This window comes from Leptonotus elevatus, chromosome 11, assembly GCF_054856555.1.
Source record: "Leptonotus elevatus isolate MCC_2025b chromosome 11, RoL_Lele_1.0, whole genome shotgun sequence".
Lineage (NCBI taxonomy): Eukaryota > Metazoa > Chordata > Actinopteri > Syngnathiformes > Syngnathidae > Leptonotus > Leptonotus elevatus.
This window is the reverse complement of record NC_141249.1, coordinates 24,455,271-24,470,236: the sequence shown is the minus strand read 5'-3', so window position 1 is coordinate 24,470,236 and position 14,966 is coordinate 24,455,271. Positions and strand designations below refer to the sequence as shown.

The 14,966-nt window shown below is 51.1% G+C and overlaps 1 protein-coding gene across 5 annotated transcripts in view; it reads right to left on the bottom strand.

Annotated features, from left to right (window-relative positions):
- nfia (nuclear factor I/A) overlaps positions 1-14,966 on the bottom strand; it is a 41,584-nt gene that overhangs the window by 6,704 nt on the left and 19,914 nt on the right. For 2 of the 5 annotated variants that reach the window (XM_086089422.1, XM_086089426.1), the window contains exons 3-10: positions 7,590-7,655; positions 6,960-7,034; positions 3,963-4,080; positions 3,714-3,838; positions 3,508-3,555; positions 2,275-2,453; positions 1,923-2,088; positions 322-413 (exon numbers count right to left, since the gene is read on the bottom strand). In XM_086089422.1, the coding sequence (XP_085945548.1) occupies positions 322-413; positions 1,923-2,088; positions 2,275-2,453; positions 3,508-3,555; positions 3,714-3,838; positions 3,963-4,080; positions 6,960-7,034; positions 7,590-7,655 (869 nt within the window). The remainder of the gene's footprint in view (positions 1-321; positions 414-1,922; positions 2,089-2,274; positions 2,454-3,507; positions 3,556-3,713; positions 3,839-3,962; positions 4,081-6,959; positions 7,035-7,589; positions 7,656-14,966) is intronic. The other 3 variants (XM_086089425.1, XM_086089427.1, XM_086089424.1) reach the window with 2 other exon arrangements.

Below are 14,966 nucleotides of genomic sequence, written 5' to 3'. Positions count from 1 at the left end.
CGCCGCCCCCCCCGCCCTCCATTCGTGCCCCAGTGGGAAAGCACCATGGCCGCCCCCACCCCGATAAGGCCCCTGCTTGGGCAGAGTGCCCGCTCACACGCAAACAAGAGGCCATCTGCCCCCACCCTCGCACGCACGCACGCACGCACGCACGCACAGACAGGCCAGTTTGTTCCTTTGCTTCTTTTTTTTTCAAGATTTTCAAAAACCCAAATAAGAGCCCGGGATACCTTGATTGTCTACTTGTTAACTGATCCTCCATTGTGACATATTGCGCAAAAGTGTTAGCATGTTAGCATGTTAGCATGTGAGTGCGTTTACCTGCGGCTGCTGCGGGATGTTGAAGGCGGGCTCTCGCGGCCCCACGCTAACGAATCGCTGAGCAGGAGAGCTGGAGGGCGGGGCCGAGTACGCTGAGGAGCACAGGGACAACATCCAAAGTCACTTTCGAGTGACTTTCTCATTGCTGTGACTGACGCTTAGCGTAGCTTAGCACACAGATGAAGGTGGAGCGTTGTTGGCAGCTTTATTGCTTTGGAAAAAAGATTTTAAAAATTCATCCATCCATTCACTACCGCTTATCCGGGGTCGGGTCGCGGGGGCTTTAGGAGGAAAGCCCAGACTTCCCTCTCCCCAGCCACTTCAACCAGCTCCTCCGGCAGGATCCTAATGGGTCAGCTAAGAGACAGACAGCGTGTCCCGAGTCGTACCCGATGCCTCCTGCCGGTGGGACATGCCCGGAACACCATCCAAACCAGATTCCCGAGCCACCTCAACTGGCTCCACACGGAGGAGTAGCGTCTCGACTCTGAGTCCCTCCCGGATGACCGAGCTTCTCACCCTTATCTCTAAGGGAGAGCCCGGACACCCTGCGGAGGAAACTCATTTGGGCCGCTTGTATCCGGGATCTCGTTCTTTCGGTTATGGGTGAAGGTAGGAACGTAGATGGAGCGATAAATCGACTCCTTCTTCACCACAACGGGCCGATCCAGAGTCCGCATCACTGCAGATCCGATCCGTCGGTCGATCTCACGCTCCGTCCTGCCCTCACTCGTGAACAAGACCCAAGATACTTGAACTCCTCCACTTGGGGCAGGATCTGACCCCCGACCCGGACAGGGCACGCCACCCTTTTCCGACTGAGGACCACAGTCTCGGTTTTGGTGGTGCTGATCTTCATCCCGAGCACTTCACACTCGGCCGCGAACCGTTGAAGAGTTGAAGATCACGGCTTGAAGAAGCCAACAGCACCGCATCATCTGCAAAAAGCAGAGATGCGGTGCCGAGGCCACCAAACCGGACCCCCGCAACAATTCGGCCGCGCCTACAAATTCTGTCCATAAAAGTTATGAACAGAATCGGTGACGAAGGGCAACCTTGGCGGAGTCCAACCGGCAACCTTGGCGGAGTCCAACCGGCAACCTTGGCGGAGTCCAACCCTCACTGGGAACAAATTCGACATACTGCCGGCAATGCGGACCAAACTCTGACAAATCGGTCGTACGGGGACCGAACAGCCCGTATCAGGGGGCTCGGGACCCCGTACTCCCGAAGCACCCCCTGCAGGATCCCCGAGGGACACGGCCAAACGCTTTCTCCGAATCCACAAAGCACACGTGGACCGGCTGGGCGAACTCGAACGCACCTTCGAGGATCCTGCCGAGGGTGTCGGGAAAAAATCATCCAAAGGACAAATATCCGGCTGAACATCCGACTGAACATCCGACTGAACATCCGGCTGAACATCCGGCTGAACATCCGTCTCTCCTTCGTGGAAATGAGCAACAAATTGCCGTCATGTCAAACGTCTTAGCATGTAAGCGATGTTGGAACTTGCTGAGAGCGAATGCGGAGTCCATTTGCACGCTCGCCAGCAAACAAAGTGCATCTGCGCGTGTGTGCGTTGACGTGCGCGCACTCACTGGGCGACGATGGCGAGTTGCCCCCCGCCTCGGCCGAGGAGGTGGCGGGCGGCTTGGCGTCCACGGGCAGCGGGACGGGCCGGGCCATGGGCGGCGGCGGAGGCGGCGGCAACATGGGCGTCGGCAGGAAAGGATTGTGGAGTTTTCCTTGGGAGCTGCCATTAGCCTAGGAGGGGGGGGGGGGGGGTCATAATAGGAATAAATAACAACAAGTCACTCACACGTGCGTGCGTGCGAGTGAGAGCCCTGTATTGATTCGCTGTCTAGACGCGCGCACGCACTACATCAAAAAGCTCAACACAAATACTGCAGTACACAAAAAAAGTGTGTGTGTGTGTGTGCGTGAGCGTACATCGCGGTAGCCCACCTGGCCGGCCGTCTGGGCGGAGTCGGGACAGACGAGCTGAACAAAGTCCTTGAGGGGGTCTTGGGGGTGGTACCTGATGGCGGCGTGCGAGAAGTAGGAGGCGGGCTGCTGCAGGATCGGCGACGACGAGAAGTGCAGGCCCGAGGGCGGCGCGTGCGGGCTGGCTGCGGACGCACACGCACACACACGCGCGGTCGTCAGCGCAATGCGAGCCAGGATGCTGATTGGTTGAACGCCACAAGGGGGGGTGGGGGGGGATACACGCACGTACACAAAAGCCAACAACTTGCACTCTTATTTGTTTGAGTGTGTGCGTGTTAGTGCGCGTGTGTGCGTGACGTTGAAGGCAGAAGAGCAAGTGGTCAGGATTAGTTGCACTTTGCAAATGAAATGACTTTACCGCCGCCTCCTCCTCCTCTCGGATTGGTCGCCCGCCACCAAGCATCAGATGCAAAGCGGCGACCAATCAAGGAGGAGCAGCGCAAGCCGTGAGGGATTGACTTCCTGTTTGTCATCATCATCATCATCATCATCATCAGTTCGCAGCAACGTTTTCATTCGCACTTTGACATCCTGTCTTTCTGCCGTCACTTCCTGGCAGACTTCCTGTTTGGCCTCGTACGCGTGTGTGTCGCTTGACTTGATGAACTGCCTTTAGCGTGACGTTTCTTGGCTCCGCCCATCGCACACAAGTGACCAATGAGAGAAGAGAGGAGGAGGAGCTTCACACAACACACACGCGCGCAGCCAATCAATAAGCAGCTTGATGATGTCATCAGCATGCTGCCAGCAGGGCGGGGCCACCGTAGAGGAGGTTTGATGCAAGCAAGGAAGCAAAACCACGGGAAGAACCGGAAGAAGGGATTGCGCAAGAGAGGAAAGGAAGAAGGAGAGGAGGAATCAAATAAGAACAAGAACAAGGAAGGAAGGAAACAAGGACAGAAGGAGGACAAGAGGAGAGAATGAAAAAGAAGGAAAGACAGGCAAGGAAGCAGCAAAGGAAGGAAGAGAGGTCAGGAAGGATGAACTTTGGAAGGACGGTGAAGAGAAGAAGGAAGGACAGAAGGCGCAAAAAGAAGGAAGGCAGCTAAAATGGAAGCGATGATGGAAGGAGGAAAGAGGGAAGAAAAAGAGACCAGCATGAAGGAAGGAGAGAGGAGGAAGGAAAAAAGGAAGGAAGGAAGGAAGGAAAAAAGGAAGGAAGGAGTGCGCGTTTACCTTGTCGGGAGATGAAGGAGCTAGCTAGCGAGCCGCGTAGCTTATATCCTGCGTTCCGCAAAACGTCAAGCGAAAAGAAGAAAAACACACAAAGAAGAAGACGAGAAGAAGAAGAAGAAGAGAAGCAGCGTCAACATCGACGCGTGTCGCACGCACACGCAAGCAAGTGGGCAGGACGCGTGTGTGTGTTGCCACGGCGACGCTACCTGGCTCCTCGTGCCAGCTGCTGGTCTGGCTGACGCTTCCCGGCGAGCGACCCTGAGCGGGAAAGTACGAGTCCTCGCCGGGACTGTCGCCGTCCTCCTCCATGCACTTGATGCGCTTGGCCGAGCTACACGCACGCACGCACGCACGCACGCACACACACACACACACACAGACACACACAGACACACATGCGCAACTGTTAACACTCCTTACAAATGTGACTTTTGTGTGCGCGTGTGCGTGCATACCTGGAGGAGGAGGTGCTGGGCAGGGGCCTCCTCATGGCACCGGGACTCATGCTGTAGTAGGACGAACTGTCCAGGTCGGCCAGCGAGAAGTTTGGACCCGCGCCGGCCGCGATCGGAGCTGACAAGCGCACGCACGAAAACACACAAAAACACACAAAAACACACACAGTTGAGTTTGCCGGCACTTTTCTCCGACCGGTCACGTGACCTCGCCTCCTCAGTAAGGCGGCTTCCATCTTTGATCGTTTACTCAAGTGGACGGCAAAGATAATAAACGAGGGAAGGAAATGAGGTGGTAAAGAAGGCAAGAAAGGAAGAAAAGAAGGAAGGAAGGAAGGAAGGAAGAAAAGAAGGAAGGAAGGAAGAAAGAAGGAAGAAAGAAATAAAAAAAGAAAGGAAGAAAAGAAGGAAGGAAGGAAGAAATAAAGAAAGGAAGAAAGAAAAGAAGGAAGGAAGGAAGGAAGAAATAAAGAAAGGAAGAAAGAAAAGAAGGAAGGAAGGAAGGAAGAAAGGAAGGAAGAAAGAAAGAAAGGAAGAAAGAAAGAAAAGAAAGAAGGAAAAGAAGGAAGGAAGGAAGAAATAAAGAAAGGAAGGAAAAAAAGAAGGAAGGAAGGAAGGAAGAAAGAAAGAAAGGAAGGAAGAAAAGAAGGAAGGAAGAAAGAAAGAAAGGAAGAAAGAAAAGAAGGAAGGAAGGAAGGAAGGAAGAAAGAAAAGAAAGAAAGAAAAGAAAGAAAGAAAAGAAAGAAAGAAAAGAAAGAAAGAAAGAACTGAAGAAAGAAAAGAAGGAAGGAAGTTGTTCATTTGTTGTGTAACACAATTGAAGTTCAACAAAACTGGAGTCGGAAGTAAATGAGACGTTTTCATGTCAAAATTGCTGAAGCAAAACAACAATCAGTTTGAGACCTCAACATCCGTCCTGCCCCCAACCTCCAGACTAGCACCTCCTCCTGCCCCCCCCTTGCCCCCCCCCCCCCAACGCTTTATTGACAGAGAGCGGGATGGTGTGATGAAAGGAGGAGGAGTCCTGACAAGACCTGCTGGCTGCAACAAGACTTTTCTGCACACCTCAGCACTGTCCATCTATCACGCACACACACGCGCGCGCGCACGCACGCACGCACGCACACAGACTTGGCAGTTTGATGTGCGAGTGCGACTTGTTGTGTTTGTATGAGACTCAAAGTGCAAGTTGATGTGCGGTCGCGTCCGACACGAATGTCGCGTTAGCATTTGCAAACGACTGAAAAGAAAACGCGTTCATGCGAGAGAACAAATGTTGTTTTCGATTCCTCAAAAGCGACGACTGTCGAAATGTCGAAACGGAGGCAAAGCGAGCAAAGTCAGCTGACATGACGTCGAGTTGGAAAGCAGAGCGAAGTCATTGGAGCTGCTCGCCCTCAAAGTCGGAAGCGAGCGGCTAGCGGCTAGCGGCTAGCGGCTAGCCTGTCGCTCGTTAGCCATGCGCGCACCTGCAAACGCGCGCTGATCCGTTAGCCCGCTTGGCTCGTGCAATTTCCATGTTGGGAAAGGTTTTTGGCGTTCTTGCCAGCCTGACAGGAAGTCACGTGACCACAGCCAGCCAATGGCAACGTGCCGTTCGCAAGCATTGGCAAAAGCTCAAGAGCCCACAAAACATTTCAGAATCCAATTTGTCATGAAAATCAAAAGGTGACGGTCAAAACTTCCAAAAGAAAATCAAATGTCCAAAAATGCACCTGTGTTAAATTCGCACCCTCAAAATCTGAATGAATTATAAAAGATTGAAAACGTCGCAATCACGTTTTCAAGTCAGCTTAAAAACAACATTTTTCTAAAGCATCTTTTTACAAACACATTCTTTCATTTCTTTATTCTCTCTTTTTCTCATGTGTGTGCGTGCGTGATGGGGAGGATGACGCCAAATGAAGGTCGAACCCTGCCAAGTGGGTCATTTCCCCACTTATCTCTTTCGTGTGTGTGTGCGTGTGCGCGCGTTTGCTTCATGTCAACGTCATCCCAAAATGCTGATAATGAATAATAATCATATCAAGTCTCACTTGCTTATTTCGTGTCGATGCCTCTCGCACGCACGCACGCACGCACGCACGCACGCACGCACGCACGCACCTTCTGGTTAGGGTCATTCTAATAATATACATATATATATAAATCATTTAAAATGTAACGTTCATCGTCTGCATGAGTTTTACAGGAAGTTGTAAGCGAGCAGCAGGCGTCATGATGATGATGATGATGATGATGATGATGATGATGATGATGATGATGAAGTCACGGCGGCGCACACATTGAGTCAAGTGACCAATTACACTAAGTACACTACATCACTGACCCCGCCCCTTTGCCCCCCCCTCCACCTCGCCGCTGCTTTAATAGAATATTGATCCACATACACATGCGTACGCACGCACACGCGCGCGCGCGTTCCACAGGCCTGCCAATGAATTGTGTAATGGATGAGCAACGCCAAGGTCACCTGATGCGTGCTACGAGCGTGTGTGCGCGCGCGCGCTTCTCGATGTCCCCGTTGGTGCGTCCGGCTGGCGAAGGCGACGTTTGCTCACGTTGTCTTTCGCTTTCATGTCAAATTTGTGACTCTCGCGGCAACATCGGCAATGTTTGTATTTTGCAAGCGATCCTGGTTGCTATGACGACGTTGCCGCGACTTCTGCCAAAAGTGCCACAACGTCATCAGCCGCAGCCAATCAGCAGTCAGAAAGTCAGCGAGCGCGTTGGTGAGGACGACGACCTTTAAAAAGTGCCGACGCGCACTCGAGCGGCGAGATGGACAGAAAAAAAGAGAGAAAAACGAACGAGCGAGCGAGCGAGATGTACGGCAGGCGGGCAGCCTGTCGATCGCCGCTGCGGCCGGAAAGTGCCTGTCAGCATCCTGGCAGCCCCGCCCCCCCGCCTGGTCCCGCCCACCGGCAGCACAGCGCCATCCATCACACGCGCACGCGCGCACACATTTATGGCGAGGGCCGCTTGCGTTTTCCTTACTCTGCGAGACTCGAACAAGTTCGGCAACTGTAAAAACTCCCGGCGTGACAAAACTGTCCTGGAAGCCCAAATGACCTGAAACACAAAAACAAAAACACAAAAAGACATTTCAGATTGTCGCGATTGCAAACTGTCCACGTTTGTGTGTTTGCATGCGACGTGTCGTGCAGATCCAGCAGTGGTGCCAAAGGTTGGCCCGGGGGCCATTTGTGGCCCGCCTGACATTTTTTTGCGGCCCGCGGCAAATATGAAAAATGCTGCAAATCAAATATTTGCCAGCAAACATTTCCTTTCATAAAAATGCGCTCAGTCCACATTGTATTCATTTTACAAGCAAAAAAATGTCACGTCAAAAGGATTTTTCATCTTTTTCTGTTGAGTTTGTGCGCGTGTTATTTTAGTTCACAAAAACGAACAAAACAACAAAAAAGAAAAACCATTGAAAGTATGTTTATAAAAGTAAAGACAATTTAAAAACATAACTGACATTAAAAAACCAAAGTGAAACCAAAAGTAAGCGTCATGAAAACTCTTCGAAGGCCGGCATGTGCGTGCGTGCGTGCGTGCGTGCGTGCGTGCGTGCGTGCGTGCGTGCGTGCGTGCGTGCGTGCGTGCGCGCGTGCGACTCACCGTTCTCGCTCTGCTCTTTGATGTCGGACTCGCCGGCCTGGTTTGGGCTCTCTGATTGGCCGCCGTCTGCAAGCACAACACGCACACACATATATGTGTGAGTCATGTGACCTGGTAAGGTCAAGGTCAAGAGGTCGGCCGGGCCGGGTCACATGCCGACATGCTGGCTTTTCAGAAGCACCCAACGTGGACGCCTTCATTTTCTTTGGGCCGCTCAACACACCGGATGTGCTTCCGGGGTTCTAGGACCCTCTCTTCGCCAAGAATGGATGTCAAAACGCCCATTATGACCATTTTGTGTCGTTAGCTCCGCCCTGACCAAATGAGAGTTGACGGTTTGTCATTTTTGATGCTCCGTGAAGTGTAAACAAATCAATAAATAAACATGACGTCATAAGACGACACATAATTCAATCTGCAATTTTTTTTTAATCTTTTTTTTTTTTAAGTATTATATGGGCGGAGTCAAATATTTAGGCCCAGCCCACAGTGAACCCGCCTCCAACTGCGCTCTCCAGCCACGGCTCCTCGATGCTCACAAACAATACCAACACACACACACACACACACACACACACACACACACACACACACACACACACACACACACACACACACACACACTTGTCTTTGTATCCTGGTGGGGCCATCCCATTGACATGATGCATTCCCTAGCCCCGCCCCCTAACCCCAACCATGAAAAATGATTGCCTACCCCCATTCCTTACTCTAACCCTCAACCATAACCCAATTCAAACCTAAACTCTAAAACCAAGTCTTGACCCTCAAAACGAGGTCTGAACACCAAAATGTCCCCACAATTTCAAGTCGGTCCTCACAATGGTTGTTAAACCTGGAAAAACACGGCGCACAATGTAGCAAAGACAAAAGCACACACACACTCTGCATGCTGTTCACAGTGTGTGTGCTTGAGTAACCTAAAACAAAAAGCATCAGCGTAACCATGACAACAAGAGGAGGTGTGTGCGTGTGTTGGAGGGGCACTTTCACACACAGACCCCCCCATTCAGTCATCAACCCCCCCAGTCCAGGTTAATTAAATATGCTAATAAGGCGTGGGAGCAGAGTGGCCCATCTGCTCCCCCCCCCCCCCTCCCCGTTTCAGGCAAGCACGTGCACTTCAAAATAAAAGTCTCTTTCAATTGTTGCTGTCGGACTTCAACAAGCTTCAAAGTAAAAGTCAACTTTTTCATCCGTGTGTGAAGATGGAAATAAACGGAGTGAGATGTTGACTCGGATGAGAATGTTTTTTGGAATTTCCTTTCTTTGTCAGAAGTTCCCGCCCGCCCGTCCGTCCGTCCGTCCGGTCACTCGACAGCGAGCACCAAAACAAACGCACCCCGCGATCGCCTGCTATCGATCGCAGCGAGCTTTTAATCAAATGAGTACGCGCGCACGCACGCACGCGCAGGACACAAATCAGGTGGCAGTCACACAATCAACACAGCTGTCAATCAGGATGCAGGCTCCGCCTCCTTCCACTTCCTGTCAGGTCACATTTGGAAATGGATCATCTTTCATGTCAGGATGGATTGACAACAAATTAATATTAGCAGCCGCAACGCAATCCAAAGGAGTCCAATGAAGGCGCGCTAAGCTGGCCGGGTTGACTCGAACCTTGAGCCAACGCCAAAACATTCCAATTGCAGACGGCTGTTGACGAAGATTTGATGGCTTGCAAATTGCAAATGGAAACTTTTTTAGCAGTTGCGTCGTCAGTCCACGAGGATTTGACACCTTGCGACTCCTCCCCCTGCCCCACCTTTGGATATCCAGAGGTTGCTTACTCAACATCAGGCGGTCTGATGAGTCCACCTCACAGCTAAACAGAACGGAACGTGTCCGACAGCGCCACCTCCAGAGCAAAAAACAAACAATTGAAAGAACGATTTGAGTCACGGGTGCAAGTTGACGCAAGCTCGGCCCACAAACGAGGGTCGGACACGCCCACAAAAACAAAATGTAAAATCATAAAATTAGGGATGGGCGAGTGCTGATATCAGGCATCCGTATCAGGTCCATATCAGACCCGATTTCAAATCGGATTTGGTTTCAACAAAAGGAAGGAGAAGAAGAGAAAATTGTCGTCCTTCCTTCACTACGTCTTGAGTCTCTTTTGTTCTTCATTCACAAAATGGCGCGTCTTCAATCATTCGTTGCAAAAGGAATCACGATTCACTTTTGTTTTTTACTCCAACAAACAAATTGTCCGAAATTGTGGCTGGCACGTTTGACGTGCGGGAGAAAAGTTCCGTCAAATCATTTTGCTTTCACGCGATACGACAAACACGTCAATCTTTGCAGTTTACGCACGACGACGTCAATCACAAAATCAAAACGTCTCGTCTTTCTGCCTTGAATTTCAATTCCGCTCCAGATCGAACGCAACCCTAAATATGACATCATCTGAATTTTCTACGTGTTTTTGTTCAATCAAAATCGTCATCATCATCATCTTCATCCCTGGCGTGGCTTCATGCCAGACGCACACGCCTGCGCGTGCACAAACGCACACGCACACATGTTGCGCTCCAGACACAACAACGCCCCCCAAAAAATAAATCACAGCGGCCATTTTGACATCGCTGACCAGCCGCCATTTTGTCAAAGCCTTTTTCTTTACAGTTGCTGCACAGCACGCTTACACGCGCAGGCAAGCACACAAACAAACACACGTGCGCAAACACGCACGTGCGTTTGAGACTAGAAGTGTGTGTGCGTGTTTCTGCAGGCTGGCAGCCATCTTAAATGATTGGCAACCATTTTGAAGTTTGTGTCTGTTCCCTTTGAGCGGCTGCCATCTTGTACTTTCTGCCAGAACAAAAGACACACACACACGCACACACACACACACACACACATGATGATGAGTCGGCGTACGAGCGAGCGTCAAAGGTCGCGTCGTCGCGGCTTTCCTGGCGCTGTCGATTGCGAACGAGAAGGCAAACGTGGAAAGAAGCCAAGCTTGCGCGATATGAATGGAAATGCGCCTGAACTTTGACCTCTGCCATTGACTGGATGTACTTTACCCCCAAATATCCTACACGCACGCACGCACGCACGCAGAAATGAAAGAAATAACAGAAGAGCATCAACACGTGAGCAAATGACAACAAACGGGAAGTTTATCGGATCACAAAAGACTTTTTGGCATTTTTAGATATCAACAATTTTATAGCGGCGCAGCAATCAATCGATGACTTCAATGATCAAATTCAACTATTTGGATAATTGAATCATTTTCATTAATTGTTGTCTCCAAATGTTTTTTTCAATGTTTTTTATTCAATTTTGTGTCATTATATAGAGACATGTTTTTGTTGTTGACTGCAGAAGATGAAATGAAGAGCAAAAAGAGTTTTGGGTTGGTGCCGTGGCTGTGTGTGCGTGTGTGCGTGCGTGCGCGCGCGCGCGTCCACGTGTGCGCGGCGGCCCCAGCCAAACGCGCGTCCAGTGGGCGGAGTCACATTGATGAATGTGCACATCGATCGCTCGCTGCTTCACTTTCCATAATTATAGCAACTCCCTAATGGAGCGCACACACGCACATCCTGACGTGCACGCTCTCACGTGCACGCTCCTCCCTTCCTCAACCAACTTTTTTCTTCCCGGCGCTGCGTCGCACGCACGCACGCACGCACAATTCCCGCAATGCTTCGCTGAACTTCAAGCCACAAGTGGGCGCTCAACCCTCTTTTTTTTTCTGCCCGCCCTCATGCTGTGCGTTGAGGGCGGCCTCCCACCACATCACAGCCCACGTGGTCACTTGAGGTCACGACCTGCGTACACGCTGAAATTGCACGGAACAAAGTTCAGCTGCCAAGGAGGCAACGCGCGCGCACACACACATCATTGGCACAGGCATATTTCCTCTCTCTGAGTGCAAGACACGCACGCACGAGCGCACGCACGCACGCACGCACGAGCGCACGCACGCACGCACGCACGCACGCACGAGCGCACGCACGCACGCACCCTCCCCCGGCTGGCAACAAACGAGGCTGACAATGTTGTTGGCAAACATCAAACAGGAAGCGAATCGTCGTCCTGGTTACTATTAATAAAAGCGGCAAGTGAAAAGATGGCGCGGCCTCCGTCCGGCTCGCTCGCCGCGTACGTTGGACGCGTGATGATGACATCATCCGTCTTTTGAGTGACAGTCGGCGTGTGTGTTAGCCTGATGTCATCATCAAGAAGTTTGGCTGAGCGGCCAAAGCGGAGGTCGGGATGTCGGTGCGCCCCCCCCCCCCCCCCCCCCGTCGCCATCATGTGACATATTAGCGTTGTTAGCGCTGTCTGCTCGTGTTGCTAATAACCCTGAAAAACACAATAACAAACGTGTGCGTCTCATCTGCATATTTTCATACAGACAGATGAACAAATTACATATTTATGCATTAGAAGATCAGGAGCGGGAGGGCGGGGGGGAAGGGGGGGGTGCAAGCAGGTACCCGGGTCCCATCTGTAACAGCATCTGTACAGCAGGAGGGGCCTGAGGACCGGCGGTGCGGGGCAGCGCAGGAAGGGGGGCGCACCAAAAGTCTCAAAGCATCAAGTCGATCTCAAGTCAACAATTACATGAGATTCAAAACGTGAGATTCAAACGTCAACCAGCAGACATGAGAGTCGCGTGAGAGTCAATTCATGAGTCAACGTCGACATGAGATCAAGCCGTCAGTGAGTCAGTCAACCGTCACGTGAGAGAACTTTCAGGGAGTCGACGACACGAGTCAAACGCACATTTTTACATGAGAGTCGGACATGAATCACAAGAGTCACGTGAGAGTCAAACACCAAATGTGAGCCACGTGAGTCAAATGTGAGTCAGTGGCATGAAACGTCAACGAGACGAAATCCATGAGAGTCAACTACAATATGAGAGTATCACGTGTCAACAACGGGAACGAGCGTGAGAGTCAAGCCCACGCGAGCTGCGTGAGAATGCATCGGGACGCGTCACGCTGACGTGACAATCAGGCGTGACGGAAGAAGCACAAAACGTGACATGGACCAGAAGACGTGCTCGATTCAAAGATGGCAAATCCAGATCCAGAAAGTCGAACCCCTGCCGCAGTTTGCCTTTAGCCTCAGGTGCTAGCTAGCGAGCGAGCTGGCCGGGTGCTCTGTTACCTGCTAAGGAGCTCGCTTGCTAGCACCTGAGGCTAAAGGCAAACTGCGGCAGGGGTTCGACTTTCTGCATCTGGATTTGCCACATCTGTTTCTCATCTTTTCTGCAGCGTTTGGCTAGCGTGCGTCTGGCAGTGGCGCTAACGGCCTTAGCGAGGATAAGGAGGCTGGTCCTCCAAGCCAGGCGCATTATTGTGGCGGGATTTGGGGGGGGGGGGATTATGACCAGTTGATTACAGCAAAACGTTGATGTCACGACTGCATTTAAAAGAGGATGCTAATGCTAATGTTGCTAATGATGTGCCTGGTGTTGCTTCACTTGACCTCCAGGTTGCGTCATCACAAACTGGGCAAAATTTCAATGTTGACGTCTTGAAAAGTCCAACAAACAAATCTGACCAATCCTTGGTTTTGCCAGCGACCAGTTTCCACTTTGTTTTTCAAGCTTGATGCGACTTACACCACAACCCCCCCCCCCCCCGTGCCATGTTGGACATGTTGGCTTGTTGTCGCAGTGCTGGGGGGGGCTCGTAAAGTGTCAGGGGCACTTGAACAAGTCAATGATGATGATGATGATGTGCTGCATCATGAGATAAGAGCTGCATGGTCGGAGTGGGGGGGCGGGGGGGGGGCAGCCTTCATTAACATTGGCGTGCTGCAGTGACTCAGCCCGTTGGGGTAATGGAGACCCACATCACCTAAAAGATGGAAGTGGACGCCCCCCCCCCCCCATGGAATATTCACCCCCCCCACGCCAGCTGACTTGTGAGATAAATGATGGGGAGCACTTAAGGCCCCCACCAGCAGCGCCGCGGCGGGCGCGACTCAACACGCTGATGCTGCTGCAAGGTCGCCGGCGCTTTCGCACCAAACACGTCACATACGTGATGTCATTCGCGTCTTTAAAACATTAACACTGGGGGGTCCCTATGGGGTGGGGGGGGGGGGTTCCCCAAATCAACAGTGGGTGGGGACATTGTACTGAAATTGTAAAAGTCCTGCATTATTGTTTGCATTCACACCATTTTTTCCTTTATGATTTCTGTTTATTTTTTATTCCTGTTTCTCATGAAATAAGTTTAGAAATATTCTAATATTGTTACCATCGTGACAACCTTGTGATTTGTTGTTAACCATAAAAAGAAACATTTGTACTGTAATCATTTCATTAAACGATTGTTAATGAATTGTTTCTAATAATAAAGAATACAGTTTGAAAACGAACATGTTTGCTTCGAGACACAATTGAAGAGATTTTGCAAATCCAAAAAGTTGCGTTTTCACGGCGCCACAGAAGGAAGAAGGCGAGCGGATCAGGTCAGATCGGTCCAATCTCACGTGGGGGGGTACAAGGGGGGGGGGCAGAGCAGAAGCCATCTGATGAGCGGCAACAGGTGCAACACGGCGGCAGCAGATTGCAGGACAAAAGCCGATTTTGTCACGTGACCACGTGGTTAGCGCGGACGTCTCGCACTTTGGAGCTTGAAAATCGTCACTTCCTGTTTGGAACGCAAACATTCCGATTGATTTGTATTTCTCTTTCTTTTTTTTTAATGATGTTTTAAACAATTGATGTGTTTGCCGCTGGAGAAGTTTTCGGTTGGTCAAATTGAAATCAACTTAAAATTTGTTCTCACCTTTATTTATTTTAAGTGATGCATTCAACATTTTTTTGTGAGCAAAGCATCAAAGTGATGAAGACGATGGAAATGTTGAGGAAGAGCAAAAGAAGAAATTGGAAATATGAAAGAAAGTTTTAGTGAGTTAATGAACGCGCTTGTCGAAGTCCCGTATGCAAATGAGGAAGGCGAGCTTCTCGCGTGATGTCGCTCCAAATGCTAACGAGAGTTTAGCTGCTGCGGTCGCCTCAGACCAGCGCGTGCATGAGCGCCTGCACGCACACACACGTGCCCCCCCTCACAGAAGAGCAAAGTGGGTCAGCGGTGGTCACATGTCCAGCAGCTAATTGGCGACACACAAATTGATCGGGAAACACAACCCCCCCCCCCTCCCCCCCCCCCCACACACACACACAAGCCCCCCCTCCCAAAGTCCCCCTGAAGCGCACCATGACTTTTTTTGCTCCCTGTCCACAAACATGGCCGCCTGCTGCGGGAACATTGATCCTTGCCGGCTGCACCGAAAACTTCCCACGTGTGTGTATGTGACCCCAGGACATGCACGCACACACGCACACACGCACACACGCACGCAGTGGCGCTCTGACAT